General features: G+C 51.9%; 1 protein-coding gene across 3 annotated transcripts in view; it reads right to left on the bottom strand.

Annotated features, from left to right (window-relative positions):
- SRGAP3 (SLIT-ROBO Rho GTPase activating protein 3) overlaps positions 1-26,519 on the bottom strand; it is a 123,836-nt gene that overhangs the window by 53,851 nt on the left and 43,466 nt on the right. For all 3 annotated transcript variants that reach the window (XM_054838439.1, XM_054838437.1, XM_054838438.1), the window contains exons 2-3: positions 9,595-9,787; positions 4,701-4,863 (exon numbers count right to left, since the gene is read on the bottom strand). In XM_054838439.1, the coding sequence (XP_054694414.1) occupies positions 4,701-4,863; positions 9,595-9,787 (356 nt within the window). The remainder of the gene's footprint in view (positions 1-4,700; positions 4,864-9,594; positions 9,788-26,519) is intronic.

Here is a 26,519-nt window from a genome sequence, read left to right as displayed (position 1 = left end):
TGCGATGCCCGTCAGTATCTGCGCAGCTCCGCAGGACTCGCTGACGGGACACCACTCAACACAAGTCACCAGCGCTCCAGCTCCAGGTCCTACACTTCCCAGGAAGGTTTCTGCTGGGAAAGGAGACAATAGCAGAGAGGCCGCGTGCTCCCTGCGTTTTGCATTTGCAACCCAAGCTCACCTGACCACATCTACCTTGGCCTCAGTGCCAAGGGCCAGCAGCGAGCAGGGGCAATCCCTCAAAGCCCAGCCCACCTCCAGAGCCGGTGGCAGCCACGCTGAAGAACCAGGAAGAGCTGGAGACTCAAACCACATATCCCCTCTTGACTTTCTGCAGCTCTGTGCCCTCCACCCAAACCACCCGCCTTTCAAGCCACGCGTGGCACCAGGCAGACTGCGAGGAGGAGCTGCAGGCTGAGCCACCACCGAAACGAAGCCACCCAGAGCCTCTCTGAAGTGCCCTCAGCCCCAGGGCTCTTCCAAGCAGTCCCAGCTCAGACAGCCTCCCCTGGCTTGGTCTGCCCCTCCCGGCACTGGTGAATGCTTTTCTGATGGAAAACAACTGCGAGACCCGGCATGCTGGAGGTAAACAAAATGAGAGAAACAGCAAAGGTTTTCACGGGCTTCCCTGGCCCCAGTCTGGCATCTGCAACGTTGCGCCTGCAGCTGAGCCACCCGTGCGTGCTGCAGAGAGGAGCAGGACAGCTGAAACCCCGTCCCAGGGCGGGCACTACCCAGACCGGAGAGCACTTCGGACATGCCATCGCTGCACGAGTCCAGAGAACCGACTCAAATACATGGCAGAAGTCTGAAGGTGAAGATGCGCCCCATCTTTCATGTCTTGTACTGACAGATTCAAAGCAGGAGACACAAGTATTTCTTGGCCTGTTTTTAACCATGCTGACCGTGCACCCCAAAGGCACCTGCCACCATTTAACCAGCAACGCCGTGGCATTTCTGTGGCAAACATCTGTGTTTCTCTTTCAGCCTGGATACACGGCTCCTGGTCTCCCGGTGACGTTGTGCCTGACGAGAGGAGGGGTTGCAACTCTCCCGACAGGGCCTCCTCCTCGCTGTCAAAGCTGACAAAGGTGCCACTGATGAAGCCAAAAAGGAAGTGATCCACAAGCAGAAGATGGCTTCTGACCCCAGCGTCACCAGCCTTAGCTGAGCTCACCCTGCACCCGTCAGACCTGAGCTCCTTGGCTCTGGAGAGACCACGGCCTCCCTGGGAGCAGAACCGCAACCCCCCAGGCACTGCTGCAACTCAGAGCGACCGTGGCTCGCAAACACCCTGCAAGCTGTCCTGCCACAAACGCAGCCGTGGCATGGACCCCTGCTTGGCCCACAGCCTGCAAGAACCGACACGCCAATGGCTCGAGAAATGTAACTGAGCTTCCTCTCCGCTACCTTTGACAACTAACTCACACCTCCGTAAGCCCTGCTGAGGCCGGTGCAAGCCGTTGCTGAGCTCAGCTGAGGTGAGGCCAGACCTGGAGATGGCTCAGTGAAACGTCTCCAACCCAAACACTAAAAACTGAATCCCCACATGCTCCTAGTCCTCCCTCTCTCTTAGATTTGGGTAAGCTGAAAGGCTCTCCGGCCGGCCCCGGCGAGAGGTGTGTCAGAGCGACGCACGGCCGAACGGCAGGGACTGTACGCTGCCGGTCACCGGGAGGGCAAAACACATCGGTGGAGATGAACAAAAGGCAATGCCCCAATTTCCCGATCATCGACCCCCGCTGCTGCCAAGCACACTGAGGGGAGCCGAGGGGAGAAGCAGCTCAGCACCCAGCATCTTTCTTGGCAGATTCCCACCGCGCTGATCAATTGCTTCTCCGTTGTGAGCATCCTCATACCCCAGATATTACGTCTCTGCTGCTTTGCTGAGATTGTTTACATCTACATAATGAAAGCACAACGTGCAAAACCTTCCAGCCCCTCCGTGTACCCACAGCATGTCACAACCCATTAATAAATTCTAGATGGGAGGAATTAAAAGTGACATCTCTGGAAAAAATGTTCCCCTAATTTACCATCAAAGAGCAATTTAGAACAAAACCAACAGCTGAACCACAACTGCAGATGCCTTTAACCCTTCTGGAGCCGGTTTATTTGTCCAACAGCCATGTAGGGTACAGTGTCCCCAGGAGGAGTGCTTCACGCACTTATCGCACTCAAAACCAGAGCAGATAAACTAGTGAAAGACACCTCCTCTGAGCAAACCCGTACCAGCTGCAGGGCTGGACCGGACGTCTCAGAAAGCCTTTTACCAGGATGCTCTTATTCCCACACACGTGCCTAAGGCTGCTCACCAAACACTGCTGCCAAGGGGGAAGCATAGCCCCAGATCCCCTTTCGGGCACAGCGTGCAATAGGTTAAGAAAAATAAATAACCTGAATATCCCCAAAAGTGTCAGCCTCCCTATCAACATTAAGGGCAAATGACGACACAAAATAAGCCTTTTCCATGATTTAGCTGAGCATTGTCCCAGGGACCCGTGAGTCCTGCTGCAATGTAAACCTCAAGGGACAAATGCGAGTGAAATCACAGCTCCCCCCAGCCCCGCTGTAAACCTCCTTTGGAGGAAAGGCAGGCGGCTGGCTTGGCAGGCTGCAGATGGAGGCACTGCTGCTGCACCTCCCCGGCAGCGGATCAGGGAGGAGAAACGTGGAGCAGCAATTTCCACCGAGTATGTGTTGTGCCCTAAATGCTGAAATTCAAAAAAGAGGAGGGAGGGAGAGACGGAGGAAAAGCAAACACAATCATCTTGTCCTGGCTGAGGATTGACCTACTACAAGAAAAACCCTTCAAACACTGTATTTATGCCCTTGTTTGAACATTGACTGGATTTGTCCTGGGGTTCAAAGTGAGATATACCATTCACAGACCTAGGAAGGGTAAGCAGAAGGACAGTCTTAGTGTACATCTCAAAAACGGGTTCAGAGTAAACTGCAAACGGGAGGGAAATTTTGAGACAGATTTAGGACTGAACTAACCAATATATCCCAAATCTTTCCAATTTCTGGAGGCCAGAAGGACAGGAAAAGTGATGGTGTGCCTTATCAGATCAGCAAATCCAAACTTGCCCTTGCGGTTTAATTTCTAGGTCAGATCTATAAACTACAGGAAGCTGGCCATAAAAATATCACATTAAATTTACTCTCCAGCTGGGCTAAAATTTCAAGATAACCACTGATTTGAGAGCCCTACTCCTGTTTGGAGAGACAGGCATCTCAGCAGGCTCGCCTGCTCACTAAGTGCAGTTCTCCAGCTACCCCTGTTGAAAACAAGTGACAAAAATTAAGAAAAACGTAAGAGCCATAAAGGCAGATGAAGGGTCCACCTAGCCCGGCACAGTATCCCTGAGGACGGCCAGCAGCAAATGCCCAGAAGTGGAGGAAAAGGGCCAGCGACGCCACCGAGCACGTCCGCGGTGTGACGAGCTGCAGGGCTGTGACTCTGAAGCCCGAAGCTGTGCTGGCAGCGGGGCCGGGCAGCTGCCGGTAGGGAACACTGCTTCACGTCCATCTGACTGCCTGCGGGCCCAGGTTAAACGTCTGGCTTTCAAAAACACAGTACGAGGCAGCAAACATAGCATTATCCATAGTACTGCAAACGTAATATAGTAGATATAGTACTAACGATGCTAAAAAGTCTTCCTTTTTTACCGTCTCTTCCTGCCCAGCGCCTGCTGACCGCCCATGGCTTACCTTAGCAGACGTGACGAGGTCCTCACTCCTACTCGCTTCCTACAAACTGCCTGTGACCCTTCGTGCTCTTACCACATTACACACTTCCCCTTCATCTTCAACTGAAGAGTCCTAGTCCACCTGACTGAGATCCCTGCGAGTCTTTGATGCTCATTTTTGATATGGTTATCATTAATAACTCTGTATCATCAGCAGATTTTGTCATCTTACTATTCATCCTTTTTCCAAATAATTTATTGGGAACTCCACTGCAATTCTCCTTCCTTTTGTTCCCTTTTAACCAGCCATTAACCCAGAAAACAACCACTCCTTATTCCTGAACAGCTTTTTTCTTCAAGCACTTCAGCGAGGGACCTTTTCCAAAGCCTGAAGCCACTGAAGGTACTGTGCCACCTTATTCACACAGTCACTGGCTCACAGAAATCCCTCCACTGGATTTCTGAGGCATGAATCTTCTCTTCAGAAAGCCACACTGACTCCTCTCTTGTATCTGCCTACATGCCCAACACTCTGCTCTTTAGTAAAGTTCCAACCTACACGTCTGGTTTTAAAGTCAGATTGCTGACCTGTTCTCTGAAGCCCTCCAGGAGTCTTTAAAAAAGTCATCATGTTTTCCACCTTTCATTTCGCTGGCACTGATGCCAGTTTAAGCATTAGGTCGCACCTCACTCCTAGTCACTTGACAGTTTTATATCTCAGTTTCTTTAAAATTCTTGCATAAATATTACCTGGAAAGACTTACAAGTGGTAGTCCCTTGTACAGATTTGCTCTGCAACATCTAATGACAATTCAGTTGGGTAAGATTCCTCAGGCTGGTAACACTGCCGCCCCCCCAAGAAAATCTCTAGTCTAAGCTTTTCCATAATGAGTACCAAGGTAATGAAAAAAGCATCTCCAGTTTGTGCAGAAATCCATGGTGAGCTGCTATTTTAGACTAAAATGCAAGGATGGATCCTCGCTGAGCAGAACTCTCTGCTTTGGTTACCTTTTTAAAGAGCCTGATGACATCCTCACTGATCTGCGACAGCCGGACGATGACATTGTTCATGAAGATGTCGTTCAGGGTGGCATGATCTCTGCTCTCTCGCCGGGTCTGCGTCAGAACCAGGTACCAGCAGTTCACAGGGGAAAGTAGGTGCTGATCTTTCCTAGGGAATTGGAAAAAAAAAAAATCCAAAAGGTCAATTGAACAAGTCAAAAAGGCAGGTAATTTTCAAGTGAGTGCTGTCAGCATATCAACGATGCCCTCCTCCACCATATGCATCTCTAGAATCCGTCATGCCCCCAGAGAAAAGCACGTGAGCTCCTCTTGGCTGCCCCCCGCCCCAGAAACCGCTGCAGCGTCTGGCCAACACCTGACGGCCCCTCAGCCCAGCTGCCGGAGAGCCGGCCCGGCACGACGGCCCCTTCCTGCCAACGGCTCCCGACAGCACGGCTCACAGGGCACACAGCACAGTCCCCACCGACCTGCAGGGAGGACACCCGGCCACAGCATCTCCTGCTGCTGCCACCCCTCGCCTCCTCCCCAGGGCCGCAGTTACTGTGGGCAGTGACACAGCTCTGCGATGGAGGCGACCGGCGCACCACGGACTCTCCACCAGCTCAGAGCCGCGTCCGTTTGGCAGACACCACGGCTCAGCGGTGCTGGCGCAGAGCGGCTGCCCTGAGCGGGATGGTGGTGCGACCTGGCAGACACCCCACGCTCAGACACACGGCCAACTGCCCAAGGGCCAACCACAGCGGCACCTCCTCTTCAGTACAGGAAAGGTGCTTAAATATCTCTGCCAACACAGAAGCTCCCAGTCTAAATATTATACACAAGGGTTTCAATCAAGCCAAGGAACTCACATTCTTTGCCCCAAGCTGCTCTCTCCCGCAGCTTCGTCCTTATTTACCAGCCTCCGACAGCTGCCGGTGGCAGGACAGAGGTTTTCTGTGCAGGGGAGATGGATGCTCTGACGCTGACCCTGGGAACAGCCCTGTGCTTCACACAACGCGCACGCACACACACACACATGGATCTTTGCATGCAACCTGCCCTACACAGCCTTATTTTTCTGCTCCACCTCAACTTCTTGGGGCACCCACTGAGCTTTCTGGACCACTGCTCTGTGCTTACACTTTATAGAGGAGTGGTCTGCAAGGGGCAGTTAGCAATATTACAGTAATACAGCGCAGATACTCCGTGCAATGGCTCTGAAGGACCTGAAAACATGCAAGTTAGATGGAGGCAACACAGGAGCTGGTCCCCTGCTCCAGCTGGGCTGGGAACCCATCTATACCCTGCTCTGGCTTCCAGGAACCTCTCCGTTTCTTTCAGCCGTTCGAGCGCTTCCCCGCAGAGATGCACACGCCCCAAACCAGACCCTTCCCAAACCAGGTGCTCTGGGAGATGGTACAGAAGAGACATCTCTGGCAAGCCCTTCAACGCTCTGCAAGGGAGAGAGAGTTCTGCTTCTTTTTTCCTCTTTGTGCTATTAATACAGCTGTCACTTTCGTTTCAGAAAGAGCCCATTTGCCACGCAATCTGTTGTACCGCATTTAGTCCACTAAACAGGGCTGGAGAAAATGTTTTGCATCCAGCGTTAACACGAAGTGTCTGTGCACAACATGAATACATTCATGTATGCTGAATATTTATGATGGTCTTAATCCAACGCGCACTGCAGATAACAAAGAGATTGCCGTGAGCAGCATCGGGGCGGCTGACCTGAAGCATCTCCGGGAGCCAGGCAGCATCCCCAGAGCAAGCGAGACCCTCCCGAGGGGCATCCCGAGACCCTGACTCACCTGGAAGCCTGTGGTAAAAACTCTCTTTTGAGGGAAATTTCAGGGAACATTCCACACTTGATTAGAGCTTAACTAATTTTGATATATTCCATCCCAACACAGAGAGAAACCTGCATTGCTCTGCACATACTGCTTTTAGTACCAAAGCAAATTAATCAAAAGTGAATCAAGAAATGATACAACTGAAACAAAACGTTTCATGTTGTCCAACTGAGATAGATCCTCTAAAACGAGGCAGCCAAGTGATCTGTTCCAAACATTTCACCTACACCCTGTTCTCTGGTCAAACCAACGCTTTCCTACAAGACGTGCTGGTTCCAGAGAACCGGCCCCTTTCGGCAGAGCCCTACCCTGCCACCATCCCGCCTGGGCAGGTCTCCCCGCGTGCTAACAGCCGTGCCTGATGGATGCATTCAAGCCCCAGAGGCTTCTCCCATCCCAGCACCTAAAGACACCTGCCAGCTGCCCGGCGACCGCCCGCCACTTCGCCCAATGGGAGCCAGGTCTGCTGCGCACCGACCGGGGCTCGGCAGCCTGCACGCACCGACAGCGCTGGCAAGGCGGCCGAGACGGAGACGGGCCTCAGACCCCCTGTGCTCAAACGAGACTGACCTTCCCAAGAAGTCCTGCAACGAGAAAGTTAGCCCACGCTCGCTGCAGCTACGCTGTGCGGCCAAAGCCTTCACACACGTACTCCTCCTCATCTAAGACGTTCTTGCCCGTGGTCCTGGGGCAGCCCACCTCACCACTGAACCCATGCAGAGGAAGGCATGGTGACTCCAGAAAATCTCTGTGCGCACGTGCACACAAAATCACCACATGTAAAAGTACGAAGGAGTCTGCCAGCCCGGAATGGGCACGACCAGCCCAGCAGCAGCACCGCGGCAATTACCACCATTACGGGCTGGGCACAGCCTGCTGCACACGGCAGCGCAGCGACAAAGGAAGGGCTGAAGATACCGTACGTCTTCAGTGTCAAAAGCCTCATCAGAATAATGATGTTCAAGAGCGAGCTGGGGAAACATAGTGCAGATGAACCTAACAAAGGGCAGGTACAAAGCACTCTGGAAGAAAAACATATTAAGGGATTCTCTCTCAAGACGGAGTGAGACAGTGAGGACTCAGCAGAAGTGTGCACTGAAATCAAGCTGACCCTATTAGCACTATCAATACCATCACACACCACCACACACTTGTGCCTGGGCATTTTACTGCGGCAGAGAATCATTGTCACCTGTAGGTAATGCACAACACAACGCAGCATCCTTCCAATGCTGTACACACAATAAGCAACAGGAGAGCAGATACGGCCCACAGCTGATGGGAGAGGCACACGCACACAACGAGCCTTCGTGGGCTCCATCTCTGAACAGGAGCACCTTCCCCAGCCCAGACCGGCCAATTCCTTCAGGTATCCCTGACGCTCAACACAGCAGCGCCAGCCCGGCCCCACACAACTGACAAGCAACAGCCAGCTGTAAAAACAAACAGGTAGCATTCAAATGGCAATTCATTTTGAGCAGACTTATGCATAAGACAACTAGAAAAACCAAGTAAACAGAGTAAATGGGATTTAGTAATATGGAATAAATAAGATTTAGTAATGTAACTGCAGAAATTGCTGCTCCTGCAAAAAAAAAAAATCACAAGGGGTTAGAGAAAGAAAGGCTGTGAAGAGCCAGGGGCTAGCAAGGTAAAGTGCATTGCACAGGCAAAAACCTCCGCTTTCTGGGAAAGGAACCAAACAGCGGCTGCAGTCTTTGGCCACTGAATTGAGTGACGCTAGTTTCATCCTGAGTAAAGGGCGTAATCCCAGTTGAGAGAATATTTCATGGACACTGCTGTCAAAAGAAGAGAGACACACAAATGGTACGGCCATGGGAGGCAAAGGTAGGGAACTTCAGCTGGCGTGCTGCAGGGGAAGCAGCCAGGACGAGCATCTGCCTCTGCGCTGCAGGCGCCGCTGCATGGCCCCCGGGGCGCAGACCCTGCCCGCACCACTCGCCCGCCCAGCGAGACCCCGCACCCCGAGAAACCACCAGGGAGAGCCGGTCCTGGCAAGGAACACAACGAGTGGCACAGAGGAAAACCCTGGCAGCTACTGACACACACATGTGAACGCTGAGCGCCGTCCTGCGGAGCCCAGCCCGACGCCTCCAGCCAGGCACACTCGAGTGCACCCAGGGAGCAGGGACCGGCTGCCCCAGCAGCGACGGGACGGGCGTTCACAGGAGCCTTGAAGCCACGGCCACCAACCAGCCGGCATAACAGCACAGCCAACGTATCCTCGCCACAAAACACAGCGACCTCCAGACTTAAATTCTGCCTCGAGGTTGTTTGGCTTTTTTTTTTTTGTTTGTTATCTTTTTTGTTTTAGCCAAGCTTGGTTAAACTGAAAGGAGGCTGCTTTTGAAAACTTGCACATATTCACACATTCATGGATTTTACAATTTTCATCATCAGTTTGAGTTTCACACAATTCCAGCATCCAGTTCATACTTCCTATTTCAAAGCTTTGTTTCAAAATATTTCCACTACGGATGTGCCTAGCTGCAACATTGTACGGGTGTGTACACAGAAAACAGACATACTTCATTTTAAAAACTGCAATAAATAAGACTTCCAGAAACTGCTTCCAAGTTGGAGCCTGTAAGCAGGTCTGTGTGCAGCGTGAAGCACCCTGACATCTAAGAATTGGACTACCTGCAGAAACCAAGGGTTATAACAAGGGCCTACCGTTATTTGCACAATTAAATTGGTGTCTGAATTCAAGCCTCTTAAAAAAATCAAGAGGCTTGACTCCTTCATAATCCCCGATTCATATTTTTATCGTATTGCTCAAAGAAGCCCATAGTAAGTCTAAATCAGGCAGCACAGGTCAGTAACGCTATGGTGAAAGTCTTGGAAAAAGCCGTTTCTGGCTCTTTTGGCGGTCCCTGCAGAGATACACGACAGACAAGGTCACCACTGACGCTGCTTAGTTCACTCCACTTTCACACTGTGCAGCTGCTGCAAACGAACATCCAGCGTTCGAGGCAGGCCCTGGCCCGTCATTTTGCACCACTTTGCCCCTGGAAACTCTTGCTTACTTGAACTGGTGCTCTCTGGAGCTGCGTATCTTGGAGGAGAATCGTTCAGCCAGTTTCTCCAGGCTCCTGGAGTACTCCAGCTCGATCTCAGCCTTCCTGCGGAAGAACTCCTGCAGGTCCTGCAGCAGCTGCAGGCGCGACTCCGACTGCTGCTCCAGACATTTGAACTGCTCGACCAGCTGAGTTCGGATTTCTGCATGCACACAGGAGAGGAGAAGAAGAAAACACAACGTCAGCAACAAACCCTGGCCGGGAGGGTTGTCTTTCCATGTCTCAGAGCAAATTGCACAGGCACTGCTAGAGCAGGCTCCCCTGCGAGCTACAGGTTTAATTCAAGGCTTGCTAGAGCAAACAGATTTTTTTGGGTTTTTTTTTCCAAGTGAGAGCTGAAGAATTTCATTCACTGGTCTCACATTAAAACCTTGTTCTTTGTCAAAATAAACAACAGCCGCGTTAAGTACACAAAGACCAACCCTGAGAGCTTTTCAATTGCCTTTCTGAAACTAGAAAATGATACTTCAATTTATCTAGCACTACCTGAAATCCTGTGTTCTCTGCATATAAACTAACATACTATTTCTTGATAACTGATCACCTGAATGCCTGGAGAACGGCCGACAGAGACCTGAAGGAAGCTGGCACTGTAAATCCATGCTGCTCTTGCCCACAGCCCCCAGCGCTGCCACGTTAACCGGCAAATCAAACTTGTCTTTGGCCCAAAGGTTTAAAAAGTCCTTCAGACCCTCCAAACTGCAGCTCACAAACACTACAGACATCATCTGTTCCAGGTTTGTTTGCTTCCTTGTAAGGACCTTCAGACACTGCGACAGATACAGCACAACCCTCCGCAACCTCTGCCGACCAGGGGCTCTGCGGTGCCCGAGGGTGCCCGTGCCGAGGGAAGAGGGGCCGGGAGCCTCGAGCCTCGGGCAGCCCACGTCCCTGCTGCGGCATCCCCAGGGCGCCCGCTGCGTCCTACATCGAACAAGCATCCCGCAGGCAGCAGACAGGCCTGTTCTCCAGTGCTGACCCTCATCTAGCACTGCCCGTAACCTCAGGCACGCTAATTCTGTTCGGCATACGCAAATTACTGGAAGACTGGTTTAATGTTTTCCCCTTCATATGTCAGAGTTGTACTTTTTGCCTTGACCAGCCTCATTTTGAGGCTACTGCTCTGCCATGGTAGAAGACCAATTGCACTTTTTCCAGCTCTCCCTTCTCACGTAACGCAGCCGAGGCTGCAAATCCCTGACACGGGGTTGTATCCCAGGAAGACAGGCAAGCACCGGACACAGAAACGCTGCTCACGAAGCGCAGTCAGACCCTTCGCCCTCTGTGCAAGAGGAGCAGCGCAGCACCCGTGGCACGGGGCGTGATGGAAATACACCTTCCAAACCGCTTCCCAAACACAGGGAAGGTTTTTAGCAGCTCTTGGAAGTGCTGCGCAGCGAGGAAGCCTGCACAGGGACTGCCTCTCTTGCAGGAGCTCTGGCCTGCAGGGAGGAGGCATGCAGAGCTGGAAATGGGAGGAAAAAATTAGACTAGACAGCAGAAAAAAAGATGTTCAGAGTGAGAACGATCGGGCTGAGCAGCACAGGCTTCCAGAGGGGACAGCTCTGCAGCGAAGGCATCAGACAAGCCAGAATCAGAGAGGTCGGATGATGAAAGGTCTGTGCGATGACCGCCTGTTCCCAGACCCCAAGGAGAGAGCAGAGCACCCCCAGAATGCAGCTACACAGACACCTCAGCTGAGTGCCTTGGCTCCAGCAACAGCCTATTGCTACACGTGCTCACCTTGAGGAACTTAGCTTTCTCCCCCCCTTGCAATAAAACCCGTGCACAGAAATGCACTCTGTGCCGACGAGGCGCTTGCAGCCATTTTAGTCCATCCTCAGAAATAGCCTTTGTAGCGCTATGAACATTTCTATAAACAATCCATAATAAACAACATATTCTTCATATTTTCCTAAGGTTTACGATTAAGTATATTTTCCTCACTTTGCTCAACTAGCATCACATCCCAGCTGGGACAGTGTCCGGGCCACAAGTCACAGCTCTTCCACCATCACCTTACGAGCTTACAACGTATTGATAGTCAGCTCCCAAACCGAGCGCATCACCAAACGAGATGAAGCACGTACACACCACCACGTACATGTGCACACATGCAGGAAAACACAACTTGTGTTTGGTTACTGGAACAGCTGTGCCTCGGGGCTCACTGAAACGGGCAGCCCAGTTTCCTTTCCCCAGCACATCTCTCAGGCTTGACTATCAGCCAAGAGGCCCAGGGACAGGACAGGAGGAAGGAAGATGACGGGGATTTGTGGGTGCTTGTCTAGTGCAGATGCTTCTCCGTGCAGCTCTGGGATTTCACCGTGCCGCAGGACAGCAGGCTCCAGCGTGCTCCCAGCCAGCCCACGCCAGCCCAGCCCCGCCAGACTGTGGGCACCTTCTGCGAGAGGTGCAGAGCCCTCGCCCGCCCTCCGCGCTGCAAGGGGGTGCTCGGCCGCCTGCACGGATGACCAGGAGGGGACTGCAAACGCAAGCTCGTGGGTGACTTTCTGCCTAGATTTTCTGCAACAACAGGAACCGTACTTTCTTAAACTTCTGGTGAAAGGCTGCAGCACGTCCAACTGTTGCTGCCTACGTGATAAGAGGACTCAGTCTGTATTAATAAGGAAGTCCTAAAATTGGTAAATCACTTTGGCAAGAGGGTTAGACCTCATCCTTGGTTCCTTCTGCAAATCCAGCATGGTAAGAGAACAAACAGTAACTTACCCACAAGAGCCACAGCAAACTAAAAATACCTGCACAGCCTGAGCAGATGGACTGTAAATTGCTGCATCCTAATTGGGAAGCTCAATGACCTGAACCAAGACAATACAGTGGTGCCATTCCAATGCATGAAATGATCTTCAGTATGCATATATATACACACACACGGCAGGCTGGCCCTGCCAGCATCAGGCTGTCCCACAACTTCACAGCTACAGCAAGGTCCTATCCAAACAATTACACACTCCATACTGGATGCTGAACCAACAAGTTATTAAGCGATGATGATGCAAAGCACTCACTGAAATCACAAGAGATTTATGGACAATTTCAAGCTCTTTAAATTTGTGAGGATCCCACGTGGAGGAGGTTAAAATTGCCATTATAAGAATCCATCGATCTGGTATTTTTCAAAATTTCTTTGTATAACGAGTATCATGCGAGACTGAGCCACTTGCTGCCTGCCAGGTGAACTCAGAGAGCTGCAGGAACAAGGACACCTGCAGCAATCTCATTACTGGGTAATTTAACGATGGCAGTAATGGGACTGGAGGCTGCAGGCTGTGTGAAGGTCACCTAAAAACCGAAAGCTCCTTGGAAATAACAAATGCTGAAAGCTCCAAAGTTAGTCGCCTTATGTGGGATCCTCCATGGGCACTGCTTTTACAGCATTTCCTTTATGTTCTTGACACTTTATGAGAGGATAGCACAATTGTTCATAAAAATGCATCTGAGACTCACAGACAGCCTTGGCGAGGGACTCGACATGCTGCACTTGGCCACAGCAAAGCCATTTTCCACTCCCGAAGTCTGCCTGGATAGCCGTGTAGCCACCCTGCGGTAGCCAAAGCACTCTACCCCGCTTCTGACCCACGCCCATCCCATCTGCAGACACGAGGACGCTGGGGGCAGCGGAGGAAGGCGACGCGCAGCAGGGATGCTCAGCACAGCTGCTGCCTCGGCCCCGACGGTGCTGCGTGGTCAGGGCTCCCCCGTGACTCTGGGCATCTGCCGCACACAGGCGTCAGCCCCCATTCACGGCTGAGCTGCAGAACACCCCGCAATGAAAGACAATTCCACAATATAAGCAATGCTAGAAATACCCTTTAAAAAAAAAAAAAACCAAACAACACATTATGGCTGCTAAAAGAACAGAGAAGAAATTAAATTCTCATTGCAAATGAGGTCTCAAAATGACTGGTGTCAGAGTGTCTTGGTCTTTACTCCTGCATCAAAACACGCAGTACGCTATCCCTGTGGCGTCCAGCACCGTGCCGGAACAGAGCTGCACACAAACAGTGCTGCTTCTCCATCCCTCCTCTTCATATTTGCACTCACATGCAGAAAATAGATTTGCTCCACTTGCAGTGGCACTTTCTGCGGCGGGAGGGGAAGAACACTTTAATGCCACACAGCAATATTTACCCTGGTTGTGCTGCAGGGATGTGCGGGAACGCCTGGAGAAGCTGAGTGGACTTCCAGAAAGCAGTGCTTGGTCATCACACCTGAAAGCTGGTCCAGTCCTTGTAGCTGGGACTCCAGCATTTGCTAAAAAATAGCCTAGGCTTTACAGAACGATCACGTGCCCGCAGCACTGCGGCTCTGATTTCATCAGGAAGACTGCTCTTCAGGGGCTCCGCGTGGGGCGAGAGCTGCGATGCCTTATGGGATCAACAGGAGACAACCACCTACGCAGTCATGGCTTCCGACAGCTCCCTTGCTTTCCACCCTAGCAGAGCCAGGATGCGAGATGGCAAGCTGGTGCTGTCATCCACCGAGCTCGTCAGAACGGCTTCCCGGGGTACGGCACGCCTGCTACCTTACAGCGCGCGTCAGGCGCGCCCCTTTTGAAGACAAGCGCTTTCCCCATTACACAATTTGTGCGGTTAACGATGGCATTCACCGGAGCCGAGGGTGGCAAGGGGTAACCGTCTCTGAAGTGAGCCTCCTAAAACCCCACTGCTACGTTCCTGCAGGATACAAAGGTACCAGTTTCACAACAAAACATTTTTAAAACCTTCACATTCCCCTGCTGACAAGAGTTTCCTTCCCACACAAGGTCAGTGGAAATTGCATTACATCCCATATGGATTTTACATTCCCACTCCTGCTGGTGCCAACACAGGACTTGTTTTACAGAGCTCTGCTTTCCTGAGCAAGTTTGATATAAATTTTGCTTAAAAACACACAGATTTGATCTCTAGTTCTCTTTTCATAGTGGATTACTACCCGAGGTGGTCTCCAGAACAGCTCTTAATAATCCTGACAATGCACAGAAATACAAGGAATATCAATAACATTTCTCCAATCTTTTCAGTTTCCTACCTCTATTTTTTTTACAGATCTGAGCAACTGCTGCTCATCTGATCTTTGTATCTGGCACAAAGATTTCTCCTCGCCTCTTAGAGGGGTCATTCGAGGCAGTTCACACAGCAGCCAACGCAGAGACTCGCCAAGGCTCCCGTAGCTTCGCCACCCCCTGCTCGGAGTACCGGGAATTTGGAGGCTGTGCCCGTCGGACAGCAGCCTGCACCGCGAGCCCGGTGAGGGTCATCGCCCCCTGCACTCGCCGGGCACTGGCGAGCTCAGCACCGGCCCCAGGCAGGCAGGACCAGCTCCCTGTCCCGCACTGTCCCACGTGCGCTGGCTCACCCCACAGTCCTGGTACCAAGGAGGAGTCAGCAGTGACAGCTCAGTCCCACCGGAGGGTGAGGACGCTCTCGGGCATCCAGGTTTCAGAAAGGCACGTTTTGACCCTGGTCAACAGAATTTCTTTGTTCCCCCTGGTCCGTAACGCGCTGCTTTGACGCTTTCAAGTTTGCCTGCAGAAGTTCAGCCAGGACAGCACCAACTAAGTGTGCAGAAGCAAAGGGCAGTCTCCCCGCACACGGAGAGCTCACCAGCCGTGACCCTAAAGCCACAAGCTATATGCAGTCACACAAACAAATGGAGATGGCCACTGACCCCAGGAGCTGTTGCTGCATGTTAAATGGAAAAGGTTTGTGGTAGGAAACAAAATTAAGGGCTGCTGGCATCATTAATGCAAAGACAAAAGCAATAACAGAGAAAACGACATTCTTCAGCGCTCCGAAGGTCTCCGTGACTCAGCCACTCACAAACACAGCCCCCGACAGCGCCTGCATTGTCGCTCCCCCGCTTCCATCGTTACTTTGCTGCTGCATTTAAGAGGCACCCTCCTTTCAATTAAAATGAACTTGCTCTTAAGTAGCCTTTTCAGATAATCATGAAAAAATACAGGCAGGCAAAAAAGCCTTTTTCCGCCCTTCGTGCCTGCTGCCTAGGGAACAGGCAGGAGCACTTGGAGGACATCCATTTTCTCTCGCCTGCACAGTGGAGCTGGAGACCAGCCCTGCCAACGGAGCAGCCACCATTTGCTTTTTGATCCTGACACCCTCCATCCTCCTCCTCCCTCTAACCCAGCCCGTTCACGCACCAGAGACATAAAGAGCCGATCCCCAGATGCCCAAACCCAACAGGCATCTCGTGCCATCCAGGGTGCCACCTCGACAACCCAGCCCGAAGCCTGTCCATCTTCACCAGCGCTGTTGGTGAACCATTTTCTGCCCAGCAGCATCAGCAAGAGCTGCGTCACTCCTTCCGACACGGGGGGATTAACAGGCCTTTAATTATAGCCTTCAACCCAGTGCCAATTATGTTTTTTCCATGTTAGACAAAAAACTCTTCAGCGCCTGACCCCAAAACTTTACATTCTAGAAGACAGAGCTAGAAAGCAGGGGACGCTCACGGGAAGAGATCGCTAATTGTGTTTCTATAATTGGAGGGAGGGGGGTGATCTCCAGGCACTCCGTGACGTGCCTCACGGAGAACCGGCTTTTAGAAATGGCTCGAGTGAGACAAGCCCAAAGCAAAGGCAATTGGGAACAGGAAAGTTCACATTTTCTTGGGCTACAATAAAGTCTACAAAGAAAGAGCTAATTTGCACTTCTCTTCCCCAAAGCCACCTCGCAATTCGTGTTTCTGAACTTGAAATTTATAGGAACTTCCAGCAGAGATCAATAAACAAAAAAACCTACTAAACTGCTTAGGAAGAGCTGAAAGTGTTTGCCAGAAAGCAAAACATTAAATAAAGTTGTGTTGCTGGTCGTGTTTCCACAGTAGTTTGTCTAAAGAGCTCCCATGATTTAATTCACAATATGTGAAACCGCAGACAGTGCCAAAGGAAAGCGAGTCAGCCGTTCTGCAAACAAGGGTGCAAAAAGCTCCTCGAGTCCCCTTGTCTGCTGGACAGCTGGCTGTCAAGACTTGCTGCTTTTTTCCCCCCCGTTCGTTTGGTTCTGTTCATAAGGAGGTAGTTTCCAGCGTGAGCAGTCCTGTTATTTAAAATGCAGAATCAGAGACAGAAAATGCAAGAAATATGATTTCCTCAGCTCTTCTGAAACGCAGCAGCAGAGATGTCGGAGAAAACAAAATTCCTTGGCAAACTAAGGAGAGCAATGATGTTCCAGACGGGCTGCGGGATTGCTAATCCAGGCGGGAGAGGGAACATCTGTAATCAGAAGGGCTGGGGATTTGGCTTTGTAAATATTTTCAAATCAATTAGCCCATATCGTGGCCAATGACTGTTCGTTATTCTTAGGCCACGCACGTAACCACGTGAGATGTCAGCAGCGATCAGACTTCCCGAGGAGATGCTCTCCAGCCCTGGGGCCCGGCAGCCTCCCCGGGGCGGCAGGCAGGATGACAACCACCGCAGCCTCCACGACCACGTTTAACGTGGCCCAACACGGGGGAGCGTGGCCTGTGGGGGCCCCCAGTGATGGGTCCCCCCACCAGTCCAGACTACCAAGATGCCAGATGTGGCAGAAGACCCTCGGCAGTCGAACGCAGAAGGGAAGCGAGGGCGATTGTCACAGCCAGCCCCGCGACAGAGCACCGGGCACGGGCTGGCGCACCTGAGCAGGGATAAACCCGCTGCAAACAGCCACCAACAGCCAAGAGGTACAGGAGTGTTACAGAGAGATGAGAAAAACGGTCACATTCAGCCTTTGGCATGTTTGTAAATGAATGGCAACGCTAAAAAAAAAAAAAGCCAGAAAAACCCCAAGCCCACACCCAAAGACTTGACAAAGCTATTCAAAAGCAAGCTCAGGAAAATCACAGCTGAGGGCATACACAGCTGCTGTCTATGGGGAGCAGACCCAAGAAAGGGGCAATTTAAAACTGAAGAAAGAGTATTAGCATAAGGTAAAGCGATGTAAACTTACCATGAAGAAAATTAGGTGAGAAATTGGAAAAATCGGTAAGATTCTGGGTCAGCCAGCTGGAGGCATGGGAGAACACACAGCCATTCTGGCAGTCGGTAACACCGTGAGCGTGGTAACACGGTGCTGGCACGGCCAACGGCTGGCTGGGATGACTAGTCCCTCACAGCCCGACGAGCCTACGGCCAGGGGCTCAGAGGTGGCACGTTGTGACGTTATGGTGCACGTTGTGACATTATGGTTACTACAACCCAACTACACCGCTAAGCCTGGCAGAAATTCTGCACGTGGTTTGCAGCAAGACACCATGCTTCTGCAGACAACTGCAAAGAGCTGCATGGAGAAAGCAATCCTTTTTCATACGGGTTTTGTAACGTTAGGCACTGCCACCCCTCCCGTACAAGAAGATTTACGGCCCCTCAGACGGCGTTTTCTATCAGACATCAGCCTCTGCGGTGTCAGCGCGTGAAGGCAGCGCTCCACATCAACGGAGAAGCCTGTTGCACACGGTGCCAGAAAGATCTCCAGGGAAAGGTATTTTTTGGTTCTTAATCACCACACAGTCCGATCGTCACCAGCACTGGACACCCGCAGCTCTGCACAGCAGGAGACGGCGACGCGGTGCCCAGTCCGGCGTGCCCACCGCCCTGCCTGCCCGGCCCCCACCTGCCCGGGGGCTCAGCAGAGCCATCAGCAAAGCCCAGGCTTACGGCACAGCACCGACAGCGGCTCACGTGGCGTGCTGAGACGAGCCGAATCTCAGGGGTGCTTCTGTTGGACTTTTGGAAACACAGACCTTTAGAAATGCTCACCACCACAGCAAGACCAATTCTCATGCCTTGACGGAGGTCCACATTTGGGTTGGAAACTGCTGCTCCCTGGTGTTGCAGTGACATTACAGTGAAGGCACTTCCCCAAACCTTTCCAAGACTTCAGAGGACTGTTGTTTGGGTTGATCTTGACATCTTTGCCAGTAGATCAGGGTAAGTCTCATTTTTTCCTCTCCCAGGCTGTTCACCTCCTCCATTCTCCAGTGAGGACAATGCTGGCAGCCATGCGCAGACCCGAGAGCGATTACACGCATCCAAATAGCATACCTCTGACAACATGGATGATGCAGAGCTTTACAAAGAACAAAATTATTTGGGACAAACCGTGGCCAATTTGAGCACTCATATTAGAAGTTACATGCTTATGTGGAAAGGTCAAGATGAAGACAGCTCCAGCTCATTATTAACATGCCGCTACTTCAACTGGTCCCACCCTCAGCTTGCTGAAGGATATTTTCCATATGGTCTCATTTTTTAAATATAACAATTAAACTCTAGATGAATGCCACTAGATCGATGCAACTTTTATCAGTGGTATTCGTTGTTATTATTATTCACTTATTCCTTGTGTCCTCACACAGTTCAAATATTCTCCTGGGCAGGAGAATCTCTGAATTTCAGGCATTTACAAATATCATGTTGAAATCCTGGCCCCAGCTGAGACAGCGGCAAGACTCCCACCAGCTTCAATGGAGTTAGGATTTCATCCTTTGGCAGCACATGGAGTGAGACAATCTTGTTCTCCAGCAGTTATTTTGCAAGTTTCCCCCTGTTCCAATAACCCCTGGCTCCAAAACTCCTTACCCCAAATGCTGACAAGGGCGGCATCAACCACAGTGGAAACCAACACCAGCAGAAGCACAGTGCTGATTAGTGGTGTACATAGAAGTTACTTGCTTCATAAACAGTAAAACATCTTAAACAAAATGTTTGAGCGAAGCAGCCATGAGCTAAGTGGCAGAAGGTGCAATGGTTCACAGCCACGTTTACTTGCGCTTGTCCCGTTGTAGGTCCAAGCACCGCACGAGACAAACAGCGGCACTTTTTGCTGCTGTACCTTCAATGCGACACAGCCCAACACCGTGGCTTTACAGCTTGCACAACTACTCCAGGAGCAAAAATTGTTAGGTCCAGGCAGAGCCCATTGCCAGAAGAGGTGAGACTGTGTGCGGGACCCAGGACCAGCCCCTGGACCCGTTGCAAAGTTCACGTGCGGGCAATGCATGACAAGCTTTGGACGGGCTTATAAAATAAACCAGTTCTATATGTGCAAAAACTGGTGAACACCAGGAGGTGGGAAAACCCAGATAGCTAAGTCTCCCGAAGGTGCATAGCCTGAATCGAAATGCCACAGGAGCCAAGCGTGTGCAGCGAGCGGGGAAAGCCTGAAGCCGCGGTCGTGGGGACACGGCGATGCTCCATCCCACAGAGCCGTCCAGCTGGGAGCCCCGCACAGCCCAGCCCCACCACCTGCGGCCCACGGCCAGGGCCCTGCAAGCGTCCTCGCCAGCCGGGAGGGCAAGACCCCCCTCCTCAGGGAGACGAGGGTTTTGGCATGCCGCCCCTGCCCCAGCCCCCCGCCGCAGGGCCCAGGCCAGGCTCCGGCTGCTCAGACAGGGACAGACAAAAGCCGGGGTTTCTCTAGCAACGAGCTGCGCTGAAAGCTTTCGGAGACCTCCTCCTCCTCCTCGCCCAGCAGTACCACACACTCCCATGGGCCAGGCACAGCTGGGCAAGCAGGACCAAGCCCCGCTGCCACCAGCCCGGCTTCGGGCACAGCCCACCCCAGGTGGGCCCAGAGCGGCTGCTCGGGGGACGCCGAGGTACCCGTCCAGAACTGCGTCGTCGGCTGATCTTCCAGACGGGCAGCCTAGGACAGCCGCTCCTCTAACATATGTTTCACCCCACTGATTTGTGACAAGTGAGAAAATATGCTTGGCAACAAAAGCCATTATTTTCCTCACAACTGGGATTAGACCCAATAGTTTATTGCAAATATAGCATGGCAAGTTGGACTCAGAGGAAAATCCAATTCTTCTACAAATACGGCATACACTAAGAAGGCCATTTGAGTCCCAGTTTCTTTTATTTCCCCCTTCAGACTATTCTTCACCGTCTTCACTCAAAGCCCAGCCCTCTTCACCGCAGAATTACCTCTTGTCTACTTTCTAGTGCTTTGTCATCCTGTTTTTCAACGGTACGTGCCGTCTCCCTTGGAAGAGCCCTCGCACACACATCTAACGCACCACTAGCCTGGATTCGTTATTAAAATGCCAAGCGGGCCGTGACACCAACCGAACCCACCAGCCCCAGGCCAGAACCCCCTGCGGCACGATGCTCAGGGAGCTGGGCTCAGCCTCCACGGCCAGCTAGGTGTGCATGGGGACGGCAGAGCCCCGACAGCACGCACGGTACCAGGTGCCCGCGGGATGCTCGCGCTCCCCTGCGCCTCCAGCACGGTGCTTTTCACCCACTCGTCTCACCTCAAACTAAAGGCACTTCCGCCGAACCGCCCCGGTTTTGCGATGAGCCCTTACGGCATTACTCACTCACTGGGCTGTAAGGCAACCTCTTCATTTGTGACTGCTAAAAAAGGAAGTGAAAGTGTGAGACATTAGATCTTGAACGGAGTGACTTCTTCCCTCCTGGGAATCCCCTGCCCTGGAGGGAGCCCGGGGGGGCTGGGGGCAGCGTCCCCCAGGATGAGACGCCGGGTTTGGCAGCCCAACTAGCAGTTTGGGGCAGCCCAGGTGAGGAAAATGCCACCTTCATTTTGCTGCTAGCCAAGCCGGTTCCTGGACCCTGCCCAAGCCCCTGCACACTTGCCCCTCGCTCCCAGAGTGGGGGGGCATGGCCAGGTCCTGAGGTTTCCTGCAAGCCCGGACCAAGCATCTCGGCGCACCCGGGCTCCTGACCACGCCTGCAGGAAGAAAGTGGCCAAGCCATGAAGAAAAATTCCATTTCTATAGGGTTATTTGCATAAACTGTTTTAAACAAGCAATCCTTCCCTTCAAATTAACTCCAACTGAAACAGCTCGATAGAAATGAAGCGGTGGTGCTGGTACCCTCAGGAGCAGGGCAGGTTATACCAGAGGGTAGGCGTTCAAAGTCGCATGCCCCTCCAGGCCCATGTTTTAACACCTAAAAACCTATAGCCCCGAAAGCTTCGCGAGCAGCCGTGCCACCGCGGCGTGGGGAGGGGAAGGTGAAACCCTCGCAGCTTCTCCTCCCGGCAATGCCCCTGCCAGGCAGGAGGTTACTGCCTTCTCCTGCTGACTTTGGCAGCCATGCAACTGGAACACGCTAGCTCACGGCTTAGTTTTCTCCCTCCTGCTCTCTCCGGTTACCTACACATTTTGTTTCTAACAAGACTCCCCTGAAAACCCAACTCGCCAACAGAAAAACAAACAGGTAAATAACAGGCTCAGCCCTTCTCCACTGGCCCATTTCCTGGGCGCAGCAGCCCTGGCCAAGACAGGCACCCACGGACTGCAGGGCAGGCGGGTGCAAACCAGGGTGCACTCTCTAGTGTTTTACTGTCCTTCATTAGGCTTTTTCCATTAACGTTTTAATACTGCGGTCAGCCCATCATATCAGTGGCTACAAGAATTATCTCTGCGTGCATCACCTTTGAGAGGCTCAAGTGGAGTGTGGGTAAAAATGGGTTTATAATGGCTTTCTAGCCATCTCCATGGAGCGTAAATCCCATCTACCGCTCTGCATTCCCGAAACAGCGTCCTGGTGCAATCCCTGTGGGCTGGGGCCTCCTGACCCCACGGGAACTCGGCCAACACGCGGAAGCTGAGGCAAGGGCAGCCAGTGCTACCCTTCTTGTGAAATCGGTTTGCTCCAAAGGAGCAATATGAAGAAGCTTTACACCACCGTAAGTAGCTACTGGTCGGAAGGGTTCAGCCAGGCACTTGTACTTTCCCTGGCAGGTAAGCCAATGCCTTTGCACGGGGACAACACGCAGCAGCTTTCTGCAAAGCAACACGACCAAAGATGCTCACGCTCTCCCAAGCAGAGGCACCATAACATGAACCAGTGGAGAAAGAGCTGCCAGCCAAGTCAGCCTCGTCTTCCCACACCCCTCCCCAAGAGTCTGCAGAAACCAGACCAAGAACCTGGAGAGACCAGAGCAGATACCAGCACAGTGGTCTGGAGAAACATCAAGAGCCAGAGGAAGCACCAGAGTCTTTGCTCATGGCCACCTCGCTCCCCACTCCTCTCCAGGCCACAGGGTCCATGCTGGGGCTCATGGCAGAAAGCAACTGTGTGGTCAGAGGAGGGATGGGGAGGTGGATGCCAGAGCAGAAGAGTTGTCCCACCTCCTTTCCTCCACCAGCACAGTGTGCAACCCCCCTGCAGCGAGGATTCAAGCCACACAACACAACGTGCGGCTACTCAAGGCCTTAACACAGCACGTAAATGGGACCTAAGAGAGAAGGAACCTTCCACTGAGGTGTGTTTGAACCACCCGATGTGGAGATTCACAGCCTCATGTCAAAGGGGCAGCTCCCAGCTCCGCTCGGAAGGCAACGCTGCAGCCTTGCATCAGCTGTGAAATGCTCTTCCTCCTCACCACCTCCTCTTTTGAAATGGAGCATAGACAAGGCACCCTACGGCACCCAGCACTCTGCTCAGGAAACCACTGTAGCAAGCACAGCAGGTTAAGCCAGATTTAAGAAAACATTGGTAATTTTTGAGGTTTTTTTAAAATTTTTCACAGGGATATTCAAAGCGTGAATGAAAAAAGTCATAAAATTTCAAAACCAAACAATCATTTTTTGCTTTTTCACTTTAAGAACACAAACTAGGATGGCATCCTTCATGAGAAAAGCAGATGTAGAGCAAGGCTGATCAGAAATAGGTGATGATCTTCCAATACTGTCTGGTCAGAGCTAACATAGCTATTTCCATTTTGCTGTTCACCCGCACTTCAGAGAGGGGAATTCCATCTCACTTGAAATGATACACAAGAATTCACGTATCTTTCTAGGTCATAAAATATCGTCCCAGATGACAAACAAGCCTACTACCACAAAATAATTAAAGACAAAATGCAACTGCTAAGACAGCACAGGCTCCCACCGTAGGAGACGGTACGTGCACAAGGTCTGTCTCGCCCAGACGTTTGCTGTGATGCAGGACCTGTAATCAAAATCATCAGTGGCTTGTAAAGCAGCCAGTGGAGCAGTGAACAAAAGGGCGAAAAAACCCCACAACACTAATGCAATGATGACTCTTCTCTGACCTGTATTTTCTTTATGGAAAGTTTCATGGCATCAACTTTTCCCTAAGAAACCTCTCAAATCAAGCTAGTTAGTCCTGGTTTAAGCAGATACCACGCTTACAAGAGCACTGAATTTGGCTTACGACCTATGCAATGTCCTCTTCCTATGGCCAAAAGGTGTTTAAATAATCCCGTGGGAACATTTCAAGCGGGCACGAGGCAGGCAGCCAGGGGAGCGGTCCCTGCAGCACTGTCGTGTCCCACAGCTCCTCGCCCCGTGCACGGCACCAGGCTGAGCAGCGCGTGGCGATCCCAGCTCCGACGGAGCAGGGAGGGTCCCACGCGGCACGTGCTGCCTGCTGCGACGCAACAGCTTCAACCACGATCCCACCGCGATGCCTGCCGGCCGCAAGCCCTCTCACCAGACACAGACACCAGACAGCAGAACTGGCCCAGTTCATGTTCCCAGAACATTATCACTTTGGAAGCAGAAACACTCCTGAAAAACCAAGGTTTTGCTCAAAGCAACATACTGGCACTGAGCTGCAGCACGGCCAAGGTTGAACCACTTTGCTCAGCGTTCACCAGACGCTGCAGCAGACCCCCCTGAGTCCCTGAAGGTGGTCTGCCCAGGCTCTTCCACATGCCAGCTCGTAGGATGAAAGAAGTCTTCGAAACCAACAGAATTATTTCCACCGGCCTCTCCTCCCACAGGACAGCACTCTAACAGTAGCAGCAGCAAGAGCGATGCTTCTTTTTAGGCCTGTCCGAAACGCGCTGGAGATGCTCAGCCCCCCGTTACCTGGGGAGATCCTCCTCACACCAGACACAGCGCAGCCCCTCGTTTTATGTAGAGAGCAAAGGAAGATGAGGGCAGCTCCTCAATATCTGGGAATAAAGATCAAAGATGAAGTGGCGACAACGAAGTCTTGAAATAATTAAAAATAAGCTGGGCAAGCACTTAAGAACAAAGGAGCCACGGCTCCCCACTGAGAGCCGCTGCGGCAGCAGGTCTCGCACGTTGGTCTTCACATACTCCCATTTCTTCTCCTGACCCACGCACACGACGGCGGCCGCTTCAGCTGGCGAGGTGGCAGCATTCATCATGAGCCTTTGTGATCAAAACCTACGGAAGTTACCGAGAGCGTATTTTCCACACAAACTGCCCCGGGATGCAGATCCGGGAACGGCCAGCCTGGCTCGTGAAGCAGCAGCAGGGAAGAAGCAGAGTTTTGGGTGAAGCAAAACACCCAGATTTCCTCCATTTGCACGCAGCATTGCCACGCTCAGACAACTCTGTCCTGTAGGACAGCCTGTGTTCCTTGGACAGGAAAGGGAAGAAAACCAAAAACCAGCCAAACAAAAAACCCCAAACAGTGTTTATTCTTAACTTCAGCCGAGCCTCAAGACCAAAACTTTCCATGGATAAAGACTGTCTGACAACAAATATAATGGTGTGTTGCAATTAAGCTAAATTTAAAAACAGAAACAGAACCTCAAACCACACACACGCGCACCAGATGGAAAGTGTAAGCCCGCCGTCCAAGAGCCGGCCGGCGGGAGCGCGCGGACCAGACACCGACAGGCGTTTCTGCCGTCGGCCGCAGCTTCCCCACGCCTCGGGAACAGCCACCGCAGCAGAGCGCGGCCGCCCCCCGGGTGCTCTCGGCGGGAAACGAGGTGTCGTCAGGAGATGCGTGGTCCTTCCTTCCTTCCCAAGACCAAGGAGAAGGCGAACCCGCTTCCAGGAGAAAGCCCCGCTCGGAGGAGGGAAGGCTGCCGTGCTGTGGAAGCAGGCTGGAGAGCAGCAGGTGAGGTGCCAGGAGCAGCACAGCTCATGCTACCTGGATGCTACACTTCATCACAGACAAAAAGCTTTTCTGATATTGCCTACTGACTGTAAAAATTAGCAAAGGGAAATTAGTTCTAAAAAAAAAAAAAAAAAAAAAAAGAAATTTAAAAAGCTGAACTCCAGAGTCAAAATATCTTTTCCTAATAAGAAAAACAAATTCAAGTGTGGACAAAAACCACCCAGATAAATCCATAAGCAAAACTGGGTCCTCAAGTGAATGTATTGCAAATTTTTCCATGGGGCGTCAGCAGTTCTTACGCACTGTCTAAATGCCAACCCCTAATGAATTCAATGCGCCGATGACTACACTGTTTTCTAAAGGACTTGGCAAAACGTTCAGCATTATTAGAGAAGAGAGGAAAAACAGAGCAGAACTCAGTCATTTAATACCCTATCTTCCAATAACTGAAGAAACATCCCAGTCCCACCGAGATAACTACGGACACTTCATCAGAGGCAGGATGATGACGACACAGGAAGGACTGACGGGAAGAATGGCCAACTCCACACATTTGAATCCAAACTTCCTACCAGGAATGTTTGGGGTTAGAGTTGTTCTGAGACACACGCAGGATCCTGCAGTTTTCACTAGTCCCTCAAGAGCAAGTCATTTTTGTCCTGCCCCAGCAGGGACGCGTTTCGCAGAGCTTCGCGCCAGGACCAAGCGATCCCAGGTTAGCAGCCGTGCTGAGGACCAGGTGCAGGCTGGACAACGACCTCACACAAAATTAGGAGTCATGGATCCCACCTTCCCGACTCCTCCTTCTTGGGGTGTCTTTGGCACAGACCTGTATTGGTTCAGTAACTTGATACGTTATTTTTTCATTAATCTGCCCAGTCACTTGCTGGAAGGGGTGAACTTCCAGCCCGGAGAGCAGCCACAGCAGCAGCATCCCGCTTCCATCACCGTCAGCTTCCACCAGCCAGTAACACCATCCTGTCAGGCCACAGGGCTTCGTACGCAGAGACGGCCAAACTGCCAGCGTGCT

This window comes from Grus americana, chromosome 11 (genome assembly GCF_028858705.1).
Source record: "Grus americana isolate bGruAme1 chromosome 11, bGruAme1.mat, whole genome shotgun sequence".
Lineage (NCBI taxonomy): Eukaryota > Metazoa > Chordata > Aves > Gruiformes > Gruidae > Grus > Grus americana.
The sequence above is the reverse complement of the archived record's forward strand: the minus strand, read 5'-3'. Positions and strand labels throughout refer to the sequence as shown.